Source organism: Nipponia nippon, unplaced genomic scaffold (assembly GCF_047370975.1).
Source record: "Nipponia nippon isolate SJK-2023a ecotype South Korea unplaced genomic scaffold, ASM4737097v1 scaffold_9, whole genome shotgun sequence".
NCBI lineage: Eukaryota > Metazoa > Chordata > Aves > Pelecaniformes > Threskiornithidae > Nipponia > Nipponia nippon.
Window position 1 is genome coordinate 37,238,343 of NW_028262413.1, and position 21,083 is coordinate 37,259,425.

Genomic DNA, 21,083 nt, shown 5'->3' on the forward strand with positions numbered 1-21,083 from the left:
GCAACTACATAAACTATATAGAGTGTCAGCCATTATCCTCTTTTGCTTCCCATGTGTCTTAGCTAGCTAATCCAGAAGTGGTTATATGATTCCTGCTTCATTCAAATCAATTAATTCATTTAACTTGATCACAGCACATTACAGCCCTATTTACCATGGATGGATGAGGATGAATTCTGCTAAGATATACAGGATGAATTTAACTGAAGATTTGAGCAAACTACCAGCTTTCAGCGTATAGAAATAACAACCCACACACATTTCTGCATTCATCAGCTCATCCCTGGGTTCCCAGCTCATCCCACAGTTCAGTCCATTTATCAAGTGAATGTGCAGAGACCTCAACGCATTTCTTGATCAACCGTATGATTCTCTAGGTCATCAGTTAATCTACAGAGTATAATAACAAGGGCTACTCCCTCTCCTCCCTCCATTACCACACCAAAGATCCATTTGTTGCAAACATTTTCTTGGGAACTCTGGGGAACATGCATCTATTGCTACATCATTAGGAACTCTAGATCACTAATTATGACAAACCATGCTAAAGTAATATTGCAAGTTACAGACTGTAGGTGTGGTCCCTTCCCTTCAGAATTTAAACTTGTAAAATGTTTACTATAAAATCCAAAGTTAGAACCTTCTATAGCTACATGCTATCTCTCCAATATTAAGACTTCCCTTTTTCAGACTGAATAAGTGCTTGATAATAGACCAAGTACACTTATTTGTCTAGCTTGTGCCCAAACTTCTATGACAATAATCTGGACCAACCTCAAAATAGGAAAAATCCTAGATTATTGAGGAAAATAAACGGCATTACCTCGTTCACAGGGTGTACACGGGCTTCCCCAAGCAGCACCTAGTGAGGAACAGCACTGGGACTTCAGAGTTGCTCCGTTGATATTTATTTCACATCTTCCATCCACTATGTTCTGCCAACAGGTACCCTTAACAGTTTCTGTTTGGAAAAAAACCCAATGTGTTGTCATGCAGACTGTTCAGCATTATACATTAACATATTTGCAAACACACTTGAATTTAATCATGAAAAAGAATCATCCTTTCATTGTAACTTACCACATTAGACCTGAATTTATTTTAAAAGCTATAGTTTCACAGTTTTCCTCACTGACTAGGCAACAGATACAAATTACTGTCCCTCCAGAACAGGTAAGGGAAGAGATTACGAGTCCACAGAGTATCTGAGTCACAGTATTGTCCATGGCTGCTCTTGAGCTGGTCTGGACTGTACGCAACTTACTCATGATCCATCTCAAATAGAAAACAGGCCCTTCCAGAGAGCAGATCTTAATGAAAACATGTCCACCCCTCTTGCAGGAGGAATTAAGTAGGTGACCATAGTCCTGAGGAAGTAGTCTTAGCATTTCTGTATTTGTTACTAGAAAATTTCATCTCTCTTTCAAATTTGACATGGAAGCACACCACGCTCCCAAGTGCTGGTCACACTTTATGTACCCATAGTAATGATGAAAACACTTTCTTAACATTGTTTCTGTAGCTTTTTTCACTAAATTTATCTACACAAGTTATTTTTAAATATTTTCTGAACTTGGTGTACAATGCTTGTATGTCAGCAGACATTTTTAACCAGCAAACATAAAATCTTCAGAAGAATAAATACCTATGCAGATGGTTCTGGTTGTATCCAAAGTACTTTCAGGAGAACATTCACAAGCGAAAGAGCCTGGTGTGTTTTTGCACACCCCATTAACGCAGGGGTTAGATTCGCACTCATCAATATCTAGAAGAGAAACACACTGCCGTTAGTGCCAAGTAGCATTAACAAAAACACATATGGCCTTTTTCAGCTTAGGGCAAAATAGAAGAAGCTTTCCTCATAACCAATTTTCCTGATATTCTGTTTTTCTATTATGAAACTCTTCACAATAGACTAATGATACCTGTGTCCTGAAGACACACTAACACATTAGAACATTAAAACACCAAACATGGAAGCAGCATCTCGTTTTTCAGTGATATCCAGCTATTGCCCTGCTTTGTGGCGATGGACTGTGTTGTTTAAATGATCTGATACACATCCTGTCTGTGGCTCAAAAAGGGTTCAAACTAGGAGCCGTCTGGCTCTGATCTCCACCCAAGATAACAGATTTGTAAAACTTGGTTCTTCTCAAGTTTTTCTCACCCTTGGCACAGTGTGGGCCCACTGGCAGCAGTCAATAAGGAGAGTGCTAGCACAGACTTAATACAGGCTATTCCACGAGGTTATCTAATGCTTTCATTTTGGCCTTACCTTTCCTCATTCCCCTACTTCCCCATATAATTTCTTTATGCTTTTCTTTAGTTCTACACATTATATCCTCATCAAGGTTTGAAGTACTTCTGGCACAATTTGAGAACAATCCAAAGGAACAAAACTAGGATGAAATGGAGTGTTACCAATTACCTTCACATGTCTTTAGGTCAGGAGTGTATACAAATCCTTTTGGACAGGTGCAGGTGAAACTTCCAGGGGTATTTCTGCATTGCCCGTTGTCACAGAGCAGCATGTTCAGTGCACATTCATCAATGTCTATAATGAAAATCAAGAACGTTTTAAGAAAGAAAACATTTCTGGAATAGAAGGCAGGACAGAATTTCCCTCCCAACAGCCACATTTCATCAGATTTTGTGTTCGTGGAGAGAAGGAGACAAAGGCAAGAGAGAGAGAGAGAGAATACTCACACACATGACTTGCGCTGTTTTTCAAAGACACTAAAAAAATTTCTAGATTCTTTTAGCAGACAACAGGCTTGGAATTATTTCAAATGGAAATGACCATTCCAAATAAACTAGCACTAAAAGATCCCACTTACTGCACCTTCCTTCTTCATGAAAACCATCATTAAAATAATGGAAACGATACTAGTTATATGAATTCAAACTACAAAAATATTACCTAGAGAAAAATTAACATTTTGTTTTTTTAAATAGGGAAAAATAAAAAAAACCAAACCACCCTACTCTGTATATTTTTGTTGACTTTTTCCTGAGCTTTATTCTTTAGCAGGCTTCTTTGCTTTTATAAGAGCTCGTACTTCCTTTCTACAGGTATTCATAATATGTGACAGCCATACCACGGTTCAAAATGAAGCTGAGAATCACATTTTCATCTTGCCTATATTGTGGAATAGGTCTATGCAGTCTCTGATTCCCTGCACAGCAGCCCCCACAGTCATGAAAGAAACGAGGAGAGGATTGGTTTGGAAAGGTTTCCTGGTCATCCTGGCCTTTAAAGCACCATTTTTTCCAAGCTGGCTCTGAACTGTCTTAGATGTTACGGTTAACAAGGCCAATGTAAGTCTACACTTGCTTCAGAGGTGAAAAATTTAAATAGAAATGCTAGTGCTAAATTTCAAGAGCCCTTAGGAAATCTTTGGAAGTGCTGTGGTCATTAGAGAGAAGTTGCAAAAAGGTGGCAATGGGCCATGAATGGCAGGTGAAGACCAGGAGAGACCCCAAGAGCAGACAGGAACAATTGGCTAAGTCAGAGAGGCCTCGGAAAGTGTTGAGAGAAGTTGGGAAGACTCAGAGGGTCAGCGCAGCAGCTGGGAACAGCAAAAGTGCTAGGAAAAGCAGGGAGATTTGCAGAATAAAACAGACCGTGTGGGAAGCTTCACAGGAGTTCAGAAAAATTGAGAGAGGGCCAGGTGGAACATTATGGAAGAATGGGAAACAGCTGTGATGGAGCATGGATGTGGGCTGCAACAGGGTGGGCTGGGGAGCAGCTGGAAAACTCACAGATGGATGGGGAGAAGAGAAGTGATGCCATAAGCTATGGGCAGACACTGAAATGGGACATGGATAATTAAAGCCAAAGCAGCAAGTGGGAAAATGGGATGAATTACAGCATAACTTCTATCAAAGATAGATCAACTCTTATTTTTTTAAAAATAAGACAGTGGATAGTTTAGACTGGGATAACATAGATGACTTAAGCTATTTAGGTTTAAGTAGAACCCAAATAAAATTATTATGTAAGCTGGAGATAACAGGAAGGAATTTAAGAACTTTAAGGCGGTTCCAGAGCTGGCTGAAGGAGAGATTACAGTAGGGTATATTAAAAAGGGGAGTAATCATGATGGAGAGAGGACATTAGCAATGCCTTTCAGGGATCAGTCTTGTGACTGATCCTATAAAATATTCATTGCAATGTAGAAATAAAAAGTGAATGGGATCAAAAACTGTGGGCAACACTAAGCTGGAAGTTACTACCAATACAGAGAATCATGCAAGACTAAATTAACCTTGACAATGTGAATGAGAGAAATAAGATGAAATATAATCACCAACATTCAAAACCTTGCAATTAGGGACCAATAATAATAACATGCTATAAACCAGAACTCATCAGTTGAAGGCTATCAAGAAGAGAAAACTCTGGATGTAACCCCCAGTTAGAGGCTGACTTTGATCCCAAAGTATAACAGGTATTTGAGAAAAAACTAATGCACTCTAGAATCAGTTTAGGCAGGATATTCCTAGGGGCAATGGAGAATTGCTGGCACCACTATACAAGGCACTGGTCAGACCTCATCAGAACACTGTATACTGGTCAGATCAGTTGTGTTCAAGAGAAGGCTGCAGCCTCTGCTTTTATGAAAAGACTGAAAGTGTGGATTTGGACCATTTAGTCAACAGAGTTTGAGAAAGGATAGGATGATTGGGATAAGTGCTGACACGGTGCTAAGTCAAAGGATAATATTAGTACAACATCAACTGGTAATAAAATGGTCACAAATAAATTTTAACAGGAAACCAGAAGAAATTTCTAACCAGTTACGCAAAGGAGGTCTGGAACAATGCACCAATGCAGGAGTGGAAGAAAGGAATCTAAAGGGTTTTAAGCTAAGGGCTTTCGATGGGACCATGTTATAGAACAAGAGAATTGCCAGAATTAAAATTTGTAATGAGTCTGCAGGCATCTGATGGGTTTTTTTACATCCCAGATAGTGTGAGAAGAGACTGGACTGCTACTTATTTGAATTCTTTTTATCCCATGTCACAGTGCTTCCACTGGTCACCTCTAAGGAGCAAGAAGAACTTATTTCACCTTTTCTGTGATGAAAAATTTGGCTTTAGATTTTTTTCACTTGTACAGCACAGTAAATCAGCCCTAGCTAGAGACACCATGCCATCAGATTCTGCTGGTACTTCCAATGACAACGAATTTTCCTGTGTCTGGCCAGTACACTTAACACAGTTAAACCAATAGCCCTGTCTGAAAGTTGAAACAGAATTTTCCCCACAGAGTTGGGAGAAACCATGTAAGCTTTCTGTAGCATATGGGATGCTTATCTTCTTATGATCAGTTGGGAGTTTTACTTAAATCCCCTGCTCTTGGAGGCACCTAGCACACTGGTGATCCTAGATCCCTCCTGTGGTGCATTGTAATTGCAGGACCTGGCTTCTTTTGATTTTGAGAAACATTGGTACTGCAGATTGCATGTTCAGTGGACTTACTTAAATGAACTGGGTGTTTATTGCCTGGTTGCCAGTGATTTGAGTCACTAATGGCAATGGTCCCTTACAGCCCCACAGTGGAGGATTTTATGAACATTGCAAAGCACTGAAATTAAAACAAGAATTCAGCAGAAACATCCAGAAATATCAGAACAGCAGCTAGTGGATCTGATGAAACACTGGAAAAAAGGTGAAGGAGGACAAAAACAAGCATCAAACTTCAAAATGCAAAATGGGACATTTCATACCAATGCAGTTTTTCCCAGTTGAATCCACTTCATATCCAGGGTTACAAATACATTTGTATGTTCCATGCAGATTCTCACACCTTCCATTTGGACAGAGATCAGTATCCAGTAAGCACTCATTAATATCTACATAAAGGTAAAAAAGCAAAACCAAAAAAACAGAGTCAGTTGTTGAGGGGTTGTGGGGGTTAATTCTCCAATCTAGAAAAAGATCTATTTTCAATATCACTAACACTGACTGCTCCATATTTATAATCATGTAGTTCTGATTAGGGAATTCACACCTAAATATTCACACTCAAGAGAAAAAAGCATCCCTTTCACACTGATTTAAGACCACCTCTAGCCCACAGACATTTAAGAGACCTGCAACTGTAGATAAGAACTGGAATATTAAACTGGGGTCTTACATTTAGAGATGCACGTAGAATCACAGAATCATTAAAGTTGGAAAAAACCCTTAAGATCATGGAGTCCAACCGTTAACCTAGCACTGCGAAGTTCACCACTAAACCATGTCCTCAAGCACCACGTCTACCCTTCTTTTAAATACCTCCAGAAAGTACTAATACCTCCAAATACCTCCACATGTACTAATACGCCCCTGTATCTCCTGATTCATACCATTTCCGATGGCATTCCTCTCCAAAGCATGAATATCCCTCCTTTCTGAATGCTTTTCCCTCTCTACTGCCAGCAAATCTACTAGTGAGCACTGGCTGACTTAGAGTTTGCAGTTTCACAGTTCTACAACTACAAAGCTTTTATTGTAATCATTTGCTCCTTCTCTGTATTAACCTAACTCTGTCAGCCTGGCCTTTTTGACAGATGAAAACATGTGAGGAAGCACAACGTTCAACATCATGGCTTTATTCTTCAGGATGATTTCAGTTGAAATGTGCAAATATGACTTACATATATGATTTCTAAGTCATATAGGTAATAACACTTCTCACAAATTTGCCATTATTTTATAACTGCACTCACATACATTCCATGGCATAAAACAGAGAAGGTGCACTGGTGAAATGGCATGCTCCACTCATTTCCTCCTAAATTATTCTAAGGTGTTGCAAACAGCCATTTGAATAAGCCTTCCTCCCATTCTTTCCTGCCATTATCCCCATCAGCATGTCTAACCAATCAAGGATATCAAGGTAACACTTTTAGCCAGAACTGCTATAGTTTGAATTACATTAGGTGATCTTACCATTTCCTCCTGCAGTCATGCCAGTTCCACTGCTGCACAGAGCCTGATATTCAGCTGGAAAAACATTAAAATACTTACTGGAATATTCTTTCTTAGCTCATTGCTTTCAGCATCATCATTTACAATATGCCAATTCATTATTCGAATGAAATAACACGCATTTCAATCATCCTAAAAATGTTAATAGCCTCACAGTGTTCTGAACCTGTGAAACATCTTAGCAGATTCAGGGTCTGCATCTGCTCCTGAAGATGGACGAGTGAAAACTTCACATGGTGAACTGACATTTAGGAATAGACATAAACTTCCTGCTGGCCCTCCTACACAAATGAACCATAACATATTCACAGCAAGATTCTCCAGAATTCCTATGTCCAAGCCCTTGTTCAAGGTGCATATTCAAAGTGACCAGGAAACAGAAAAAGTTTTCATCTAAATCTAGCCCATAAACTTCATTTAGCAGGAGTGTCTTCAGGAGTTCACACCAGATCAAGGATCTCTTATCCTTAAAAAAAAAAATAATTAAAATATGTATCAAAGTATCACAAATATCTCAATTACTGCTGGGTTCAAGTTCTTAGTTTGAGTTCAGAACAATTAACAAAATACACTGACAACCAGATCAGCATTAATTGTTGGCATACAGGTCAGCCTTTTCCAATATATTTGCACTTTAATAACAGCCCATTAATTACACTGCTAAAATTAATAAATATTTAAAATATTTATGGAATTAGCTGTCTTTTCTTTCAGGAAAGTCATATGCAACACCTCTCCCAATATTATCATAAGCAGCAGATTAATATGTACCCTGCTTGAATCAAATAATCACTGCCACTGTATGTGAAAGCAGACCTGCTCTGGACATGCATCAGCAAAACTTTTAGTCTAGAATGGCAGGCACTTCTGCAAAGAGCTTCTGAGAAGCACAGAGAGACAAATGTCTTCCTTTCAGGAATTTTTTTCAGTCTCTGATACAGTGCTCCTCTCTAAGAATTCTTCTCCTTCCTTTCCCCACTCAAAGCCCAAAGAAATGCTACACTTCACCCTACACAAGATGGCATTTTTTAAACAACTGAAGAGGTGGGCAAAATAACACAGGGAAAATCGCTTCCACATATGTAAATGTTCTGCTAAAGTAATTCAAATATAAAACAGAAGTCAATGATACGGAGTCCAATATATACAAGATTTCAATGCTACTTTTCAATAAGAAGAGCCCACTGATATCACCAGAGGCTGCTGGAAAGGCTCCTTCCTATTCTGGTAACATTTCTTTGGTGTTATGCTATTCTAAACAACACAGCATGTTATAAAATGGTGGTCAGCAAGTTCCTGCTGAAGAGCTCACACCAGCTCAACCAGCTTAATTTGTTCCAACTCGTTTTATCTCCCTAATGCTTTTCATAACGCTATCAGTTAAAACTGAGGTTTAAAAAATAAATCTAAAATTATTTTTGCCTGCAAAGCAGATACATGTTAGTATGAGATGCTTTTGAACTACATATTGAATGGCATATTTTGTTTATATGCAACAACAAATTTGCTGAGTGAAAAGAATCACTCAACAAAGCTGGGCTTCAAACTCGCTCCCTGCAGTCAGTCACCTCCATGTCTCTTTATTTACTGGCTTCACGACAAGGACTGTGTCAGCACAGTCTTCTTGGAAGAAGGGCTTCCCTAAAAGCAGATTCTGCCCATGAGAATGATTAGGATTGCCTTCTTGCCAGAGAGAAGTTATGTTCCAGACAGCTTCGCTTGGTGGGGATGTCGGTGAGAGACTCAAGTATTCTTAACCGACTTAACTGGATGTTTGTTTTTGCATTGACTGTCCAAAGGCTACTCACTGTATAAACAATTTCAGATCACTTGAAGGATATAGAATTCAGGCAGCAAACATCTGACTGACAGGTGTACAAAACGATTTGAATATATGAATTACTCAAGATGTTTCCATGAAAAACTTGAAGTCAAAATTATATTTTTTGTTATCCACACCTATGAAAACAGAGTTTGTTGTTTGAAAATCTGTTTTAATGCATGTAACAACTCTGGACCCAGATACTGGCATTTACTGTTGCTCAAAAAATTCTCTCCTGTACTTCTCCAACATGCAAAATAGCAGATTGCTCAAAATATAGAACATGTTATACAACAATTTAACCCTCCTGATTTAGAGTGCAATGTTAATACAAAACTGTGTTTTACCCTTCTAAAAATAGTTTATCAACATAAAGCTTTGATTACAATATGTACCAGTAAATACACTGTACCTGAATTTTGTGCTGGGCAGGGCTGACAAGGCTCCCCAAAGGCGTAGTCAGTGCTGGCACAACAGCACTCTGATTTTGTAACTGCACCGGTTAGTGGTCTCACGCATTGTCCTCTCTTGTAGCCACCATAGCATGTGCTTCGCATATGTGTATCTGAGGAAAGAAATCTCTCTCAGTCCTGCCATAGCCAACTATACTGCCATAAATTACACAGTATTAAATCTAGCTCGGGTGTCATAAACACTGTAAAATAGCTGTCAAAACAAAACATCTTTCACCATTTCCTTATGTTTTTCACCCACCTATACCCTCACTCTACTCAGGACAGGAAATTCTTCTTCCTCATGCTCCTAAGAGTTCAGACATACAAACTAGTTGTTACTGCACTGAATGATTTAACATGCATTAGTGAACTACTAGGGGAACAAGCAATACTTAACCTTGAACTAGCAAGAAGCCATGGGGAAAGGGACAAAGTCTCTGCCACGTGACAGGGACATTACTCACTTGTAACTTGACAGGCCCAGCAACAGGATCTCAGAGCTAGAACCAAGTGTATCTCAAAACTTCCAAAAAAACTCAGTTCCGTTTACTTTATTCTCAGAGTTAGAGGACTGATCTGATTCTAACAAGAAGTATTTTCTCTCCCCCTCCCAACCTTGTTAGTTCACTCTGATTCATCAAGGCTAAAATTACCACTGGCGCAACACCCTGGATTAAGCCCGCTAAGGCCACACTAAAGCTTTTGTTTCCATTTTATACCTGAAAAAAGGCGGAATGAGAGAAAAAGAAAAACTTGCATCAGGAAAAGATCACAAAATATGTTGTCGTTAAAAAAAAAAAAAAAAAATCTTTCTTTGCTTGTAAAAAACAAAGAAAAAGTCAGTAATGACATTCCAGCGATAAGATTTAAGATGTTTATCTTTTCAGGTCCAGGGCTAACACTTCTCACTTTTTAAAAACTGGGCCATAATGGCTGCCAGACACATTAGAATTTTAAAATCAAACACCTTAAACATCTTTCACTTGTAGAGAAACAGGCAGAAGTGGAAAAATTGATATGTCCCACTTTAAAAAGAGGTGAAAAAGTAATTAAATCTTTAAGCTTAGTGACAAATGAAGAATTTTACATAGACAGAAATGGGGCAAATTCTCACCTACTCAAAACTGATACAGCACTACTCACCTCCAACAGCACTATGCTGTACAGTCTACCTGGCCTTGTGATTTGGCCCACACATTTTTTCTCTTTAAATGCAAAGGAAAAGAAAAACAGAGCAAAATGGGCTATTACAGTAAATATGCCCAAGCTGTTAGTATCCACTATAACTACCACCCACCAATCCATGAAAAAATGGTAAATTCTACATTCAAACTTGATCCATCTATCAGTCTAGCATTAATGCCTTAACATAGGTTAATTGTGACTTGCCACACATTAAGCTTGTCTTACCAACACACACGCGTCCATCCAGTCCTACTGCAAGGCCAGGGAAGCATTCACATCTGAAAGAGCCATCAGTGTTCACACAGCGCCCGTTCATGCATATTCCAGCTGTCTCGCACTCATCGATGTCTGTTGGAGAACAGAATGAGCTTTATTAGAAATTAAATCACATAGTGTTCAATGCCTGGCTGAAAGTTGCATTTGTGCAGCTTCTTTTCAATATATCCTATAGAAAAGTATCAAGCGTAAATGGAAACTAGTTCAAGTAAAGGTTTTATTAAGAACAACAATTAATTCATTCTTTGAAATGGAAGAAGAAAATGCAAAATTCAAGAGAAATAAACAGAACAAAATAATTTCACTCTCCTTGGAGAGTGAAAAGGGACCACGTTTTCCTAACTTGTTCCCAAGAGGTACATATTCCAATTTAAGGGTCATTCAGGCAAAAACATAATTGGAGGAAAGAGGAAACTCTGACTGCTAAGACAAAGGACTTCTGTAGTGTGTAACAGGGCATTCCCTTTCTGTGTTAACAGTTAGTTTATGCTGTAAGAAATCAGTCCAGATCACAAATTGAATCTTTCACCCCTGCTACGAGGTGTCTTCAAAGGGCCACTAAAGAATTTCCCTTCCTCCTGCTGCGGGTTCAGTTTTTGGAAGTACATCTGAATGTCCACAGTCAGACCTTGCCCATACATAGTCTCTCTCTGGTGATCTGCATGACAATCGGGTTTTCCTATCAGATGCTCATTACAGCCCATTTTATAAACTTTCAATGGACAGACTGCACTCCAGCCTTGAAAGGAATTTGTTAATGATTTGAGCCCTGAGCAACTGCCGAGCACAAGCTACCATCTTTGCCCAACAATAGTACACTGAACAATAAGGCCTTTAGTGATGAAATACAAGAACGAAGCCTTATAATATTAGACCATCACAAAGGGATGTCAAATTAGTAAAAAATTATATAGGCTGCGTATCCTGTTAATAGTAGGATCATTCTCTAGACACAAAGACCATGCCATTATTTTATAAGTGATTAAGAAAAGGAGTGTTCAAAATATTGTTTGGAAGTATGTATAACCTTTATAAAATAATCACTTCATAACAACCCTCCATAATATATACAAGAGACAGTGTGTGTGACAATTTCCTTTTTTCTGACCTTAAAAGGGCAAATTGAGAGTGAAACACCTCTGTGTTTTACTTAGTTTGTGTTGTTTGGCATAAAACATGGCTTGTATGATCCAAGATTCCTTTTTCAAACTGCATTTTAAAATAGCAGTTATATTTAAGTACATGGGCTCAATTCATTTCTTCTTCATCCTGCAATCTTTTGTTCTGTTTCAGACAAATCTTAAATGCTTTTCCCACTTTAAATTTAGTCCTTACTTGGTGTAAGTAAAAACAGAGTTGGAAATTCAAAATATGCCCATACTATTTAACAGTGTAGACAGTTATTTTGTTAGACAACACTGAACTCCTTCAACAGATAAAAGTTCCCCTAAAAAATAAAAAATTAACTTTCCTTTTTTAAGGTTACTTATAGAAACAGAAAGGCAAAGTTACTTTTTTTTCCTTTCCCTGTAGTTAATTTTTAAAAAAGATTTTGTAAGCTAATAAGAGGTGAAATGTGCAATCCATTTTCTTTTGCACTGATTTACAAATGTGTTGAAAATACTGTTATAGATGTTTTATGAAAAGGTAAAGTGGGTCACTTAGAATTGCACAGATCAGCTGAAAACCTGGCTGCAGTAAAGATGGGGCAAAAAGCCTCTGCTTTTACCAGGGCTGAGATTGCACCCAGTAAATCAACTGCACATGCAGGCATAAAGTCCAAATTTCTAACCCTGACAAGGCTCCGCTGTCTTCTGTGGCAGAAGTCGTCATTTGGACAACTTCAAAAATACTCGTTTTTCTGACTTTTGCCAGAATACCTCAACCTGGTTCTGGAAAACCACCTAATGGACTCATTCTCCATGTCCAATGAGTTTTTGCCTTTTCTGCTTAGCTTGCTCAGTAGTGCCAGCTGGGTACACTAAGTCCTCTAATTTTAACCAGGAAAAATTTACTCAGACTACTAAACTGCCACTCTCGATTGCCTTGCAATAGCTTTCAATTTGGGGAATTCCTGTTTGGTCTAAAGATGAAACCGTATGTAACAGAAATCATGCTTTAAACCCCTGCCTGCCTGATGTAAGTATTTCTGAAAAATCATCAGCAAATCAGCAAAAGAAGCTAATGGTGAATACGTTTAGTATGACTTGTATTACAGGGAATACACAAGACTGTGGTGTAACATTCTCTTTTGGCATGTTACTTCATAAAGCCTGAGTGGAATTTTTTACCAGACAGCCAAGCATATGCCCTGTACTTAAATTCCAGTTTTATGGAACTAAGTGTCATTTACAGTATCCCCAACTTTGGGTTAGAAATTCTTCTTCACGGTTCAAAATTCAGCTTAGAGTGCACCAAATGAGATGTTTATAGGAGCAATGTGTTGCACACTGCAATTCTTATATTCCTTTGCTGATCCCCTGAAGAGTTTGGTAAAAACACATGTTCAGTTCCCTATCAAAATTGCCCAGGCAGGTAGCCAATTTGCTGCAGAAATGTCAGTTTGTGCTTACACGCATTCCCAATATGCATGAGCACTAACTGCATGTGCAAGCATGAGCTTAGAGTTTAAGCTTGTGTAAGATCTCAACGCATTCACTTCACCAACAAATTCAGGATATGCAGTATGAACAATGAGTGTTTCAAAGGCTAACTATTCTGTAGGACCTACGTTATTTACTCTGTACATGTGGTGTGTACAGAAAGGACTCAATAAGGATAAACATTAAAATGTACAGGAAAAGACACTATTAAAGATCAATCTTTTAAACTTTTACTAACGTGACTAGAGACATTTAGCAGAGAGTTGTGCTCTCTCTAGCCACTACATTCCTGCGAATTATTTCATGATACTTTGGGCAAGTGGAAGAAAGGAGACAAATATGAAGTTGGGAAAAAGTGTAATTTGGGTGTCAAGGTCTCAAAATCTGGTTTGATTTTGACCCAACAGCAATTTTAACACATAATGAATGTTTGCATGCTCATTCATAGAGAACAAGGCTTACTGTAAGTGTTGAAAAGCAGTGGGAGAAATCCTTCATTTTACTATAAGGTATGTTCCAACTTTTAGTAGGAATCAGTTGAGTTGCCTGCAATTTTGGATAATTTTCAAACATTCTCCCTTTGATGCACAGAAGTAACACTCCTCTAGGGCCAGAAACCCCTTTTTGGCTGTATCCATACTCCTGTTTAGCCAGGAGGCATGTAACAGAGGCTGTGAAGTTGAGTATCATTGGTTTTTAAGTAGTCTGAAGCAATTTACATACCATCTTCTTGGATGGCATTTCAGTGCACAGACTGATGTAAAAAAAAAAAAAAAAAAAAGAAAAAAGAAAAAATACCAAAAGATGCTCAAGGCAAAAATCAAGACAAGCATTTGGGCTGAGCTTGCATCAGTGAGTCACAGCCCTGCTAACGACACAGAGAGCAGCCAGTGGCCTTTGGGAACACAACTGGCTGATGTGCCAAGGCCTGATGGGCATCGAGTTCTTCCCTGCCAAGTCTGAGACCAAATCTCGCTGCCATCCCACACACAGACCAGCTGGAAAATAAGCTTTGGCAAAGCACAGACATAGACCTACCACTTGGAAAATAGGTAAGAACGGAAATAAAGCTGATTGCTCTAAGTTTGTGAAGGCTGCAGCCAACACAGCAAGTAGCTGTTAAGTTAAGGAGACACTTGTAAGGATCTGCACATTGGTTCATTTGAGAAACTAAAGAACAATTCATTCTCCCAACCAAAACAACCCTATTACAAAGCTAGAATGGGGTCAGCTCTCATTAGAAACACATGGTTCCCCCATCTGAAGGCTGTCCTGCATACCTGGTACAAAAGTTATCAAATGCAAGAGAAGTTCTGGATGTTTTACCGCATTTGTTGGCCAGGTTTGGACCTAAAGTCTAAGTCTAGACAACATGAAGTTCAGATCTAAGACTGGTATAGCGTTCAAGAAGCAACAGGATCCAAATTCATTCACCTTTCACGTCAGTAACTCTGAAAACCAAATTATTTATGCAAACATTTACTTTTGTTATTGGTCCACAACAAGATGCTGCTGTGTAATCCAGTGTGACATTTTTTTCAATTTGCCGAAGTGTAAGCAAGCACTTTTTCTGCCTTGATTCCAAGAGCTAAAATTTTTTAAATTTTTCAGAAGTAAAACCGTAAGTAACTTGGCCCAGCACTTGTTTATTCCTTATTTCAACTTCTGCTTTGTGCCTATAAAACTTGTTGAATCATGAATATTTACACACACAAAACTTCCAGTTCCTGACGGGACTGAATGGAAACTCTGATGGCATAACTAGCAGCCAGAGCACTGCAGTGTCTCCCACAGGGGGTACTGCTGAGCTAGTGCGGCAAATGGAAGAGACAAATTTGCTGTGGTGCTTAGGTCTGCATCTCAGTCACACGGGGTGCTGGGCACTCCTCGGAGATGCCGTATTCACTAGGAACACCCAGGCAGGAATGGGAGAAAAACCCGAAGAAGGCAATGAGCCAGGATGTTTGCGTGGCCAAAGGCAGAAAACTTTAAAAGGCCAAACACAAAAAGTGAGATATACTGGAGCCAAACTGCAGAAGACCTCATAGACAAAAAAACCTGGAGTTTAACTAGGTCAGATCACACAGTCCCTGATCAAAGAATATTTCCCACTGGCTGGTTAGGGCGGTTGCTCAACACTGTGGAGAAGACTGAGGACTGTCTTGCACAATTACAAATCATTCTAGCTGATTAAAAAAGCATATCTGATGAGAACTCTGCCCAGTATTTCTTGTCCCCAAGGATCACTGTAAGGAAAGGAGGCAATTCTTGAAGCTACCAGAGGGATATGACTCACAAGCTTTGGGGACCCATGATTTATTGTGCTCACCTCTGCAATAGCGTCCATCAGATGCTAACTGGAACCCTGGTTTACAAATACATTTAAAACTGCCATCTTCATTGATGCACATCCCATTGAGGCACATGTTCCTTATGCTGCATTCATCCATATCTGAAAATGTACATAATAGACATAATGCTCATAATATTTAAGTAAAAGAACTCTTACTAGTTATATCCAAAAGATAAACCTTAATTTCTTTATTAGTTGTCAGAGGTATATGATAATCAGAAGCATACAATGTGACATACTGCACTGTCCTAGAAGATGTGTCAAAGCAATGACTCCATTTTTTCATAATGAATCATTAACATATAGAGGTATACATCCAAAAAGAGCAAAGAGAATGAAAAACAGATGAGAAATTGGACAGCTTAAGAACTGCCCGTTGGTAAAAACCCTAAAAAACTGAGAAAGGTATGTAACTGAAGAGGGTTTGCAATCCTGATGTAAATAGAAGCTAGGTTAGAAGCAGCCTCCCATTTGGAATAGTAAACACAATTTTATGTTACTAAGAACACCTGAAAGGGGAGAAGTAGACATTTGTGTTTGGAGTGAATATGTTTGTAACCTCCACTGGATGAGTCTAAGATTTATGATGTGGGAGTCTTCACAGCACTGTGCTCAAGCATGCATTCTGTGGGCACTTTTATCATCAACTTCCATTTAAAATAAAATCTACCCCTTTCCTGGATTCAGCATGACAGGTCACATGGGAGGGTACTTACTAATCATAGCTTCATACTAGCATTATTCACCCTCTGATTAATGGCATAGCATGAAGGATTCAAATAAGAAAAAGTGGAGGTTCCAGACACTGCTATTCTGAACCCCCCACAGTTACTCACAGCAAGAAGGAAAGAAGAAAAGAAGGAAAAAAAAAAAAAAAAAAAAAGGCAGCAAGCACAGAGAATTCTGTGCTTGATTTGAGTAAGCTTTTATATCACCTTAGTCTTTATTTCATCCTGGCACAAATGAAATCAATTTTGGATGTTACATCGAAAAAAATCAGGACTATTTACCAGGTTCATCTAAAGGACTACACACAGTTACATTAAGGTATGGCACAATGCTATGGTCTTTACTGATTAGTGTGTGCACATGTATTCCTAAGAACAAAACTCAATGCATTACAATGCCAGAGATGAAACTGTTTCATAAGTGGATGCAACAGACATTCTGGCAACATATGCAATGGAATTAAAAATGTTTTACCAGACTGCCGATGTCCTGGTTCTTATTACTATTAGCACATGGTATTTGGTGGGAAAGGAAGAAATCAGAATCAAGTTTTTTTCCAAAATATATTCATTTCCAAATATATTTAGTCAATATAGTTCCATAATAAGATATTTAAAAAGCAGCTTATAGTGCTAAACTGTATCTAAAAAAGAGTCAGGAAAAAGAGAGTCTTAAAATGTCTGTCTCTACCAAGGATTAACAGAATCACTACTAGCACATAAAATCACTGGATCATAATGACATTACAATATATTCGGAATCGTGCTATTTTCCTTAATATCGCAGCTGTCTTGGACAGAAATTACACTTTTAGACATGGTGTGTTTTCTTTTTTACTTACAGGCTAAGTCAGACAAAAATAATTTATGATTTTAAAAAAAAAAATCGTGTATCTATCCCAACCAGGAATTTTGGCATTAAGTCTTTGAGCTGAATCACTGAGATAATATTCTGCCAAAAATGTTTCTAAGAACAGTGCTTGAAATTCCTTTAACGTATGAATAGATCATTGGGAACCCTCCCAAGGACCTTGGGAAGCATGATAAAGAACATTCTTCTTTTTTCCCCCTTTACTAAAGGTCTGGGAGGTAGGAACACATCAATTATGTTTACAAATTTTTCTTAAAACAGTTTTTATGGGTCAGACCAGACTGCATCTACATAAAACACATTGCTAGTCACCCAGTAAGATCCCATAAAGCATGCTGTTAAACACACAGTAAAATCAGGCAGCATGTGACTTGTGCTCCGTTTTAAAATGTACCACTCCCATCAAAGAAACTGCATTTTGCGATAGTGGTATGTACTATTTCTCCTGCTGGACAGACATCCCGTTGAGGATTGCCAAGCCAAGGCTCCAGAACTGGCTGCAAAAGACAGTTTACTTGCCCTCCCAGATACAGCAAAAGGTATTTAGAAATTTGATTCCTTGCTCCTTCCCTTCCCCCCCCCCCCCCCACCAGAGGTCCTTTTCTTTTTCATTGATGTGAATAACCTCTTGCAACTGTAATTACTGATACGGAGTAACTTCAGGAAAGTCTTACCTTCACAGTTTTTCCCATCAGCTGCCACTTGAAAGCCAGCATTACACACACAGTGAAAACTGCCATCTGTATTTATGCATCGTCCATTATTACAGATACGACCATTCTGTAAACATTCGTCAATGTCTGAAAGCCAACCGAAAAGAAAAATAACATTTGGGTTTTTTTCTTTTTTTATACTCAAGAGGAATTTTTCCCATTTCCCCTTCGCCTAAGTTTTTAACCCTACATGGAAACTATATTCACCTGAAAAATGATTTATTTTGATTTCCATAACCGAACGTTATGAGGGTGGAAAATATTAATCAGCTTGAAATTTCAAGTTGCTGTGAAAGAATTTCAGTGAACATTACCCTGCAGCTTGCTCAAACAAGAGTCAGACCCTTTCAATTGGTTTTTTGCATTTTTGTTCATCATGAAAATATTTTTATTGAAGTTTAACTTAACAATAGCTATTCCACTGAAGGAAAGACAGGGGAAGCTTGTCTTTTGCTGCTGCTTTGTAAGATAACAGGAAAGTTCGAGACTTTCCCACCTCAGAAGGTATTTCTCCTGCTTATTTTATATTTGAAACATCAGCTCCTCATTTCCCTCTCTCTGCAGGAGGTGCTTGGCAAGTGCTTTGGAGGACCTGAATAGTGATATCACACGAGGCTGGCAGCTCTCCCTCCTCCAAACGAGGGGAGAGGAGATGCTGAGACAGACTGTCTAGACATTTTTCAGATTGCTCAGTGTTCTCCATCAAGGCCTGGACCATCTCCCAGAGATTCCTGCACACAGGGGACTCAGCTCACAAAGATCTCAACCAGCCCATGCAGATCTATCTATCGTGCAATCACGCTGTCTTCCCAAACATCCTGGGGGTGCTCTTCCCCAGGCCCTCTCCACAGAAGTGCATTGCTGCGCTTGAGGAAGAAGCAGAGCACAGGGCATCCTCCCAAATGCCCCTGCTCTCTAGACACCTGTTTGAGGGGGAACTGATGCCTCTCGAAATTGTGAATCTATATTTGCCGCCTTAGCAGCACAGTAGTTCTGGGAAGCTGCTAAGAAATCCCTGAAAATAACTAGTTGTTTTGCAAGAAAGCAACCAGGCCAGTAGAGGCAAGAGCTGCTCAAGTGACAGCTCACTGCAGTGACACCTTGCAGCCCTCTTGACTTCCAGCAAAAGCATACAGGCTTGATAAACCTCCCCTCAATTGATAAACAAGCATCATCGATCAGCAATTCATAAAAGTGAGTTTTCTCTCTGCTCAGTCCCTTTCCCCCCACTTTTGTGGTACTCGGTTGTACCTGAGCCTGGCTTCAGCTACTCCACCAGCTTTCTTCCTTAGGACAGGCAGAAATGCTACAGCATCTCAAGATTTTTCTGTCCTTTTAGTTTTTAGAGTTCATTAGGATTTGTACTTTTATGCATCTGATGCCGTCTAAATCATGCTGCAGAAAATTAACACAAAATCTCACTGTTCTTTACATATACCATCACCTACACAGGTGACTGGAGACCCACCACTAGTTTCTGTTACATTTCTAATTTTCAAATTATGAAATATCATTGTGGATTATTTTTTTCCCCCTCAGAGAAACTTGCAAAAATCAAAGCTCCCCTCTCACCGAAATGTCCATAATTGCTGCCATCTCCATGTAAGGCCTGACCTCCTCCTCTCAGAAATGTCAGGTAGATTGTAGTAAGCACTTAGCTGTTAAAGCTTTGACTCCCATACATTCATAGCTAACCATCACAAAATTCCACTTTTTTTGAGGTCCATTTTACATCCCCTCTTCTGGAATTGAAAAGCATTTTTTGTTTTGATCACTAATCATAATGTGACAACCTTATCCATCTATGTCTCCAATTAACATATTCATTCAGTCAAACTCCTACTAGAATTATAAGGGACCCTAGTAACAGTTGAATCAGTAGCTTGCGATACAGACTGCAATGTTTAATCAGTCACCCATCAGACTCATCACGCAGAAAAAAAACCCTCTCCTGGAACCTCAGAGCAAGGAACAGATAAACATCTGGTCATAATGGAGACTTCATTTTTCAAGAATGGACGCAAGGAATACATTTGCAAAAGCGTATCAGCACAGATACATTCGTGCTTGCAAAAAATAAAACCTCAACATACAAGGTAGTCATGCGAGGTAATCTTACAGCAAATGCTGATTTTGGCAGGCAACAGTACTATATGCATATTTTGCCAAATGCACCCTACTAGCCTTTTTCTTTTCCCTAAACTGGTCCTAAAAATTCCTTAGGAAAACAAAGATTCTGCACACCGTAGCATTTTCTGAACTGCCTATCAAGCAAGCACAGTTCCCGTAGACTGCAAAGGAACTGCTAAGTGACCACACTTTAATGCCATTAAGCTACTGGGCTTCTGACAACCATGTGTTTGTGTAATGAATCAGTCAAATTAAAAGCGTGTGACAAAAATGACTCATGAGTAAATTCATCACTGCTGAGACTCCACTTCAGCACTCCTTCACCACTAGTCAGCTGAACTATGAAGATGCTTCCGCAACATGGCTGTTTGGCAGCAATTAGGTCAAATACTCCCAGCAACATGCAGCAGTGGTGCTGGCTCTGCATGTACTCCTGGACGGGAGTAAGCTTCTGCACCACAAATACCTTTCAGATTCACAAAGGGAAAGAGAAAAAAAAAATAAAAAAATCACACACAAATACAGAGAGCTTTCTTCTGTTTTTTTAGACACTCTCTGCTTCAGAATGAGTGCATGCGCAAGGAACCCTCCTCTTAGTGCAGACAGCAAAATATGAAGACAAGCTGGGACTCTGAGCATTCAAACATCCTGTTTCATTTAGATGCTTCATTTCTTATGGAATATCGAAGTAGTCATCCCTCCTCCTGCCAGAAGTCGCTCACTATGACTTAACTATAAAGGACTGCATCCACCTTTACAGTCAAATTCCCACCCCTGGACAGTTTGGGAGCCACAGAACACTGACAGAGGGCTGACCACTGAGGAGTTACACATTACCCACTCCCACAGGAAAACAGGATGAAGACCATCTGGACTATTGTTGAGCCTGGTCTTCAAAACACCAATAATGGGGATTCCACAGCTTCCCCACCTAGACTTTCCCAGTGCTTCACTACTTTTCCACAC

General features: G+C 39.2%; 1 protein-coding gene across 2 annotated transcripts in view; it reads right to left on the bottom strand.

Annotated features, from left to right (window-relative positions):
* FBN1 (fibrillin 1) overlaps nt 1–21,083 on the bottom strand; it is a 158,040-nt gene that overhangs the window by 62,032 nt on the left and 74,925 nt on the right. For both annotated transcript variants that reach the window (XM_087743599.1, XM_087743600.1), the window contains 9 exons: nt 17,949–18,074; nt 15,652–15,774; nt 10,669–10,791; nt 9,216–9,368; nt 6,943–6,996; nt 5,733–5,858; nt 2,429–2,554; nt 1,646–1,765; nt 824–961 (listed from right to left, as the gene is read on the bottom strand). In XM_087743599.1, the coding sequence (XP_087599725.1) occupies nt 824–961; nt 1,646–1,765; nt 2,429–2,554; nt 5,733–5,858; nt 6,943–6,996; nt 9,216–9,368; nt 10,669–10,791; nt 15,652–15,774; nt 17,949–18,074 (1,089 nt within the window). The remainder of the gene's footprint in view (nt 1–823; nt 962–1,645; nt 1,766–2,428; nt 2,555–5,732; nt 5,859–6,942; nt 6,997–9,215; nt 9,369–10,668; nt 10,792–15,651; nt 15,775–17,948; nt 18,075–21,083) is intronic.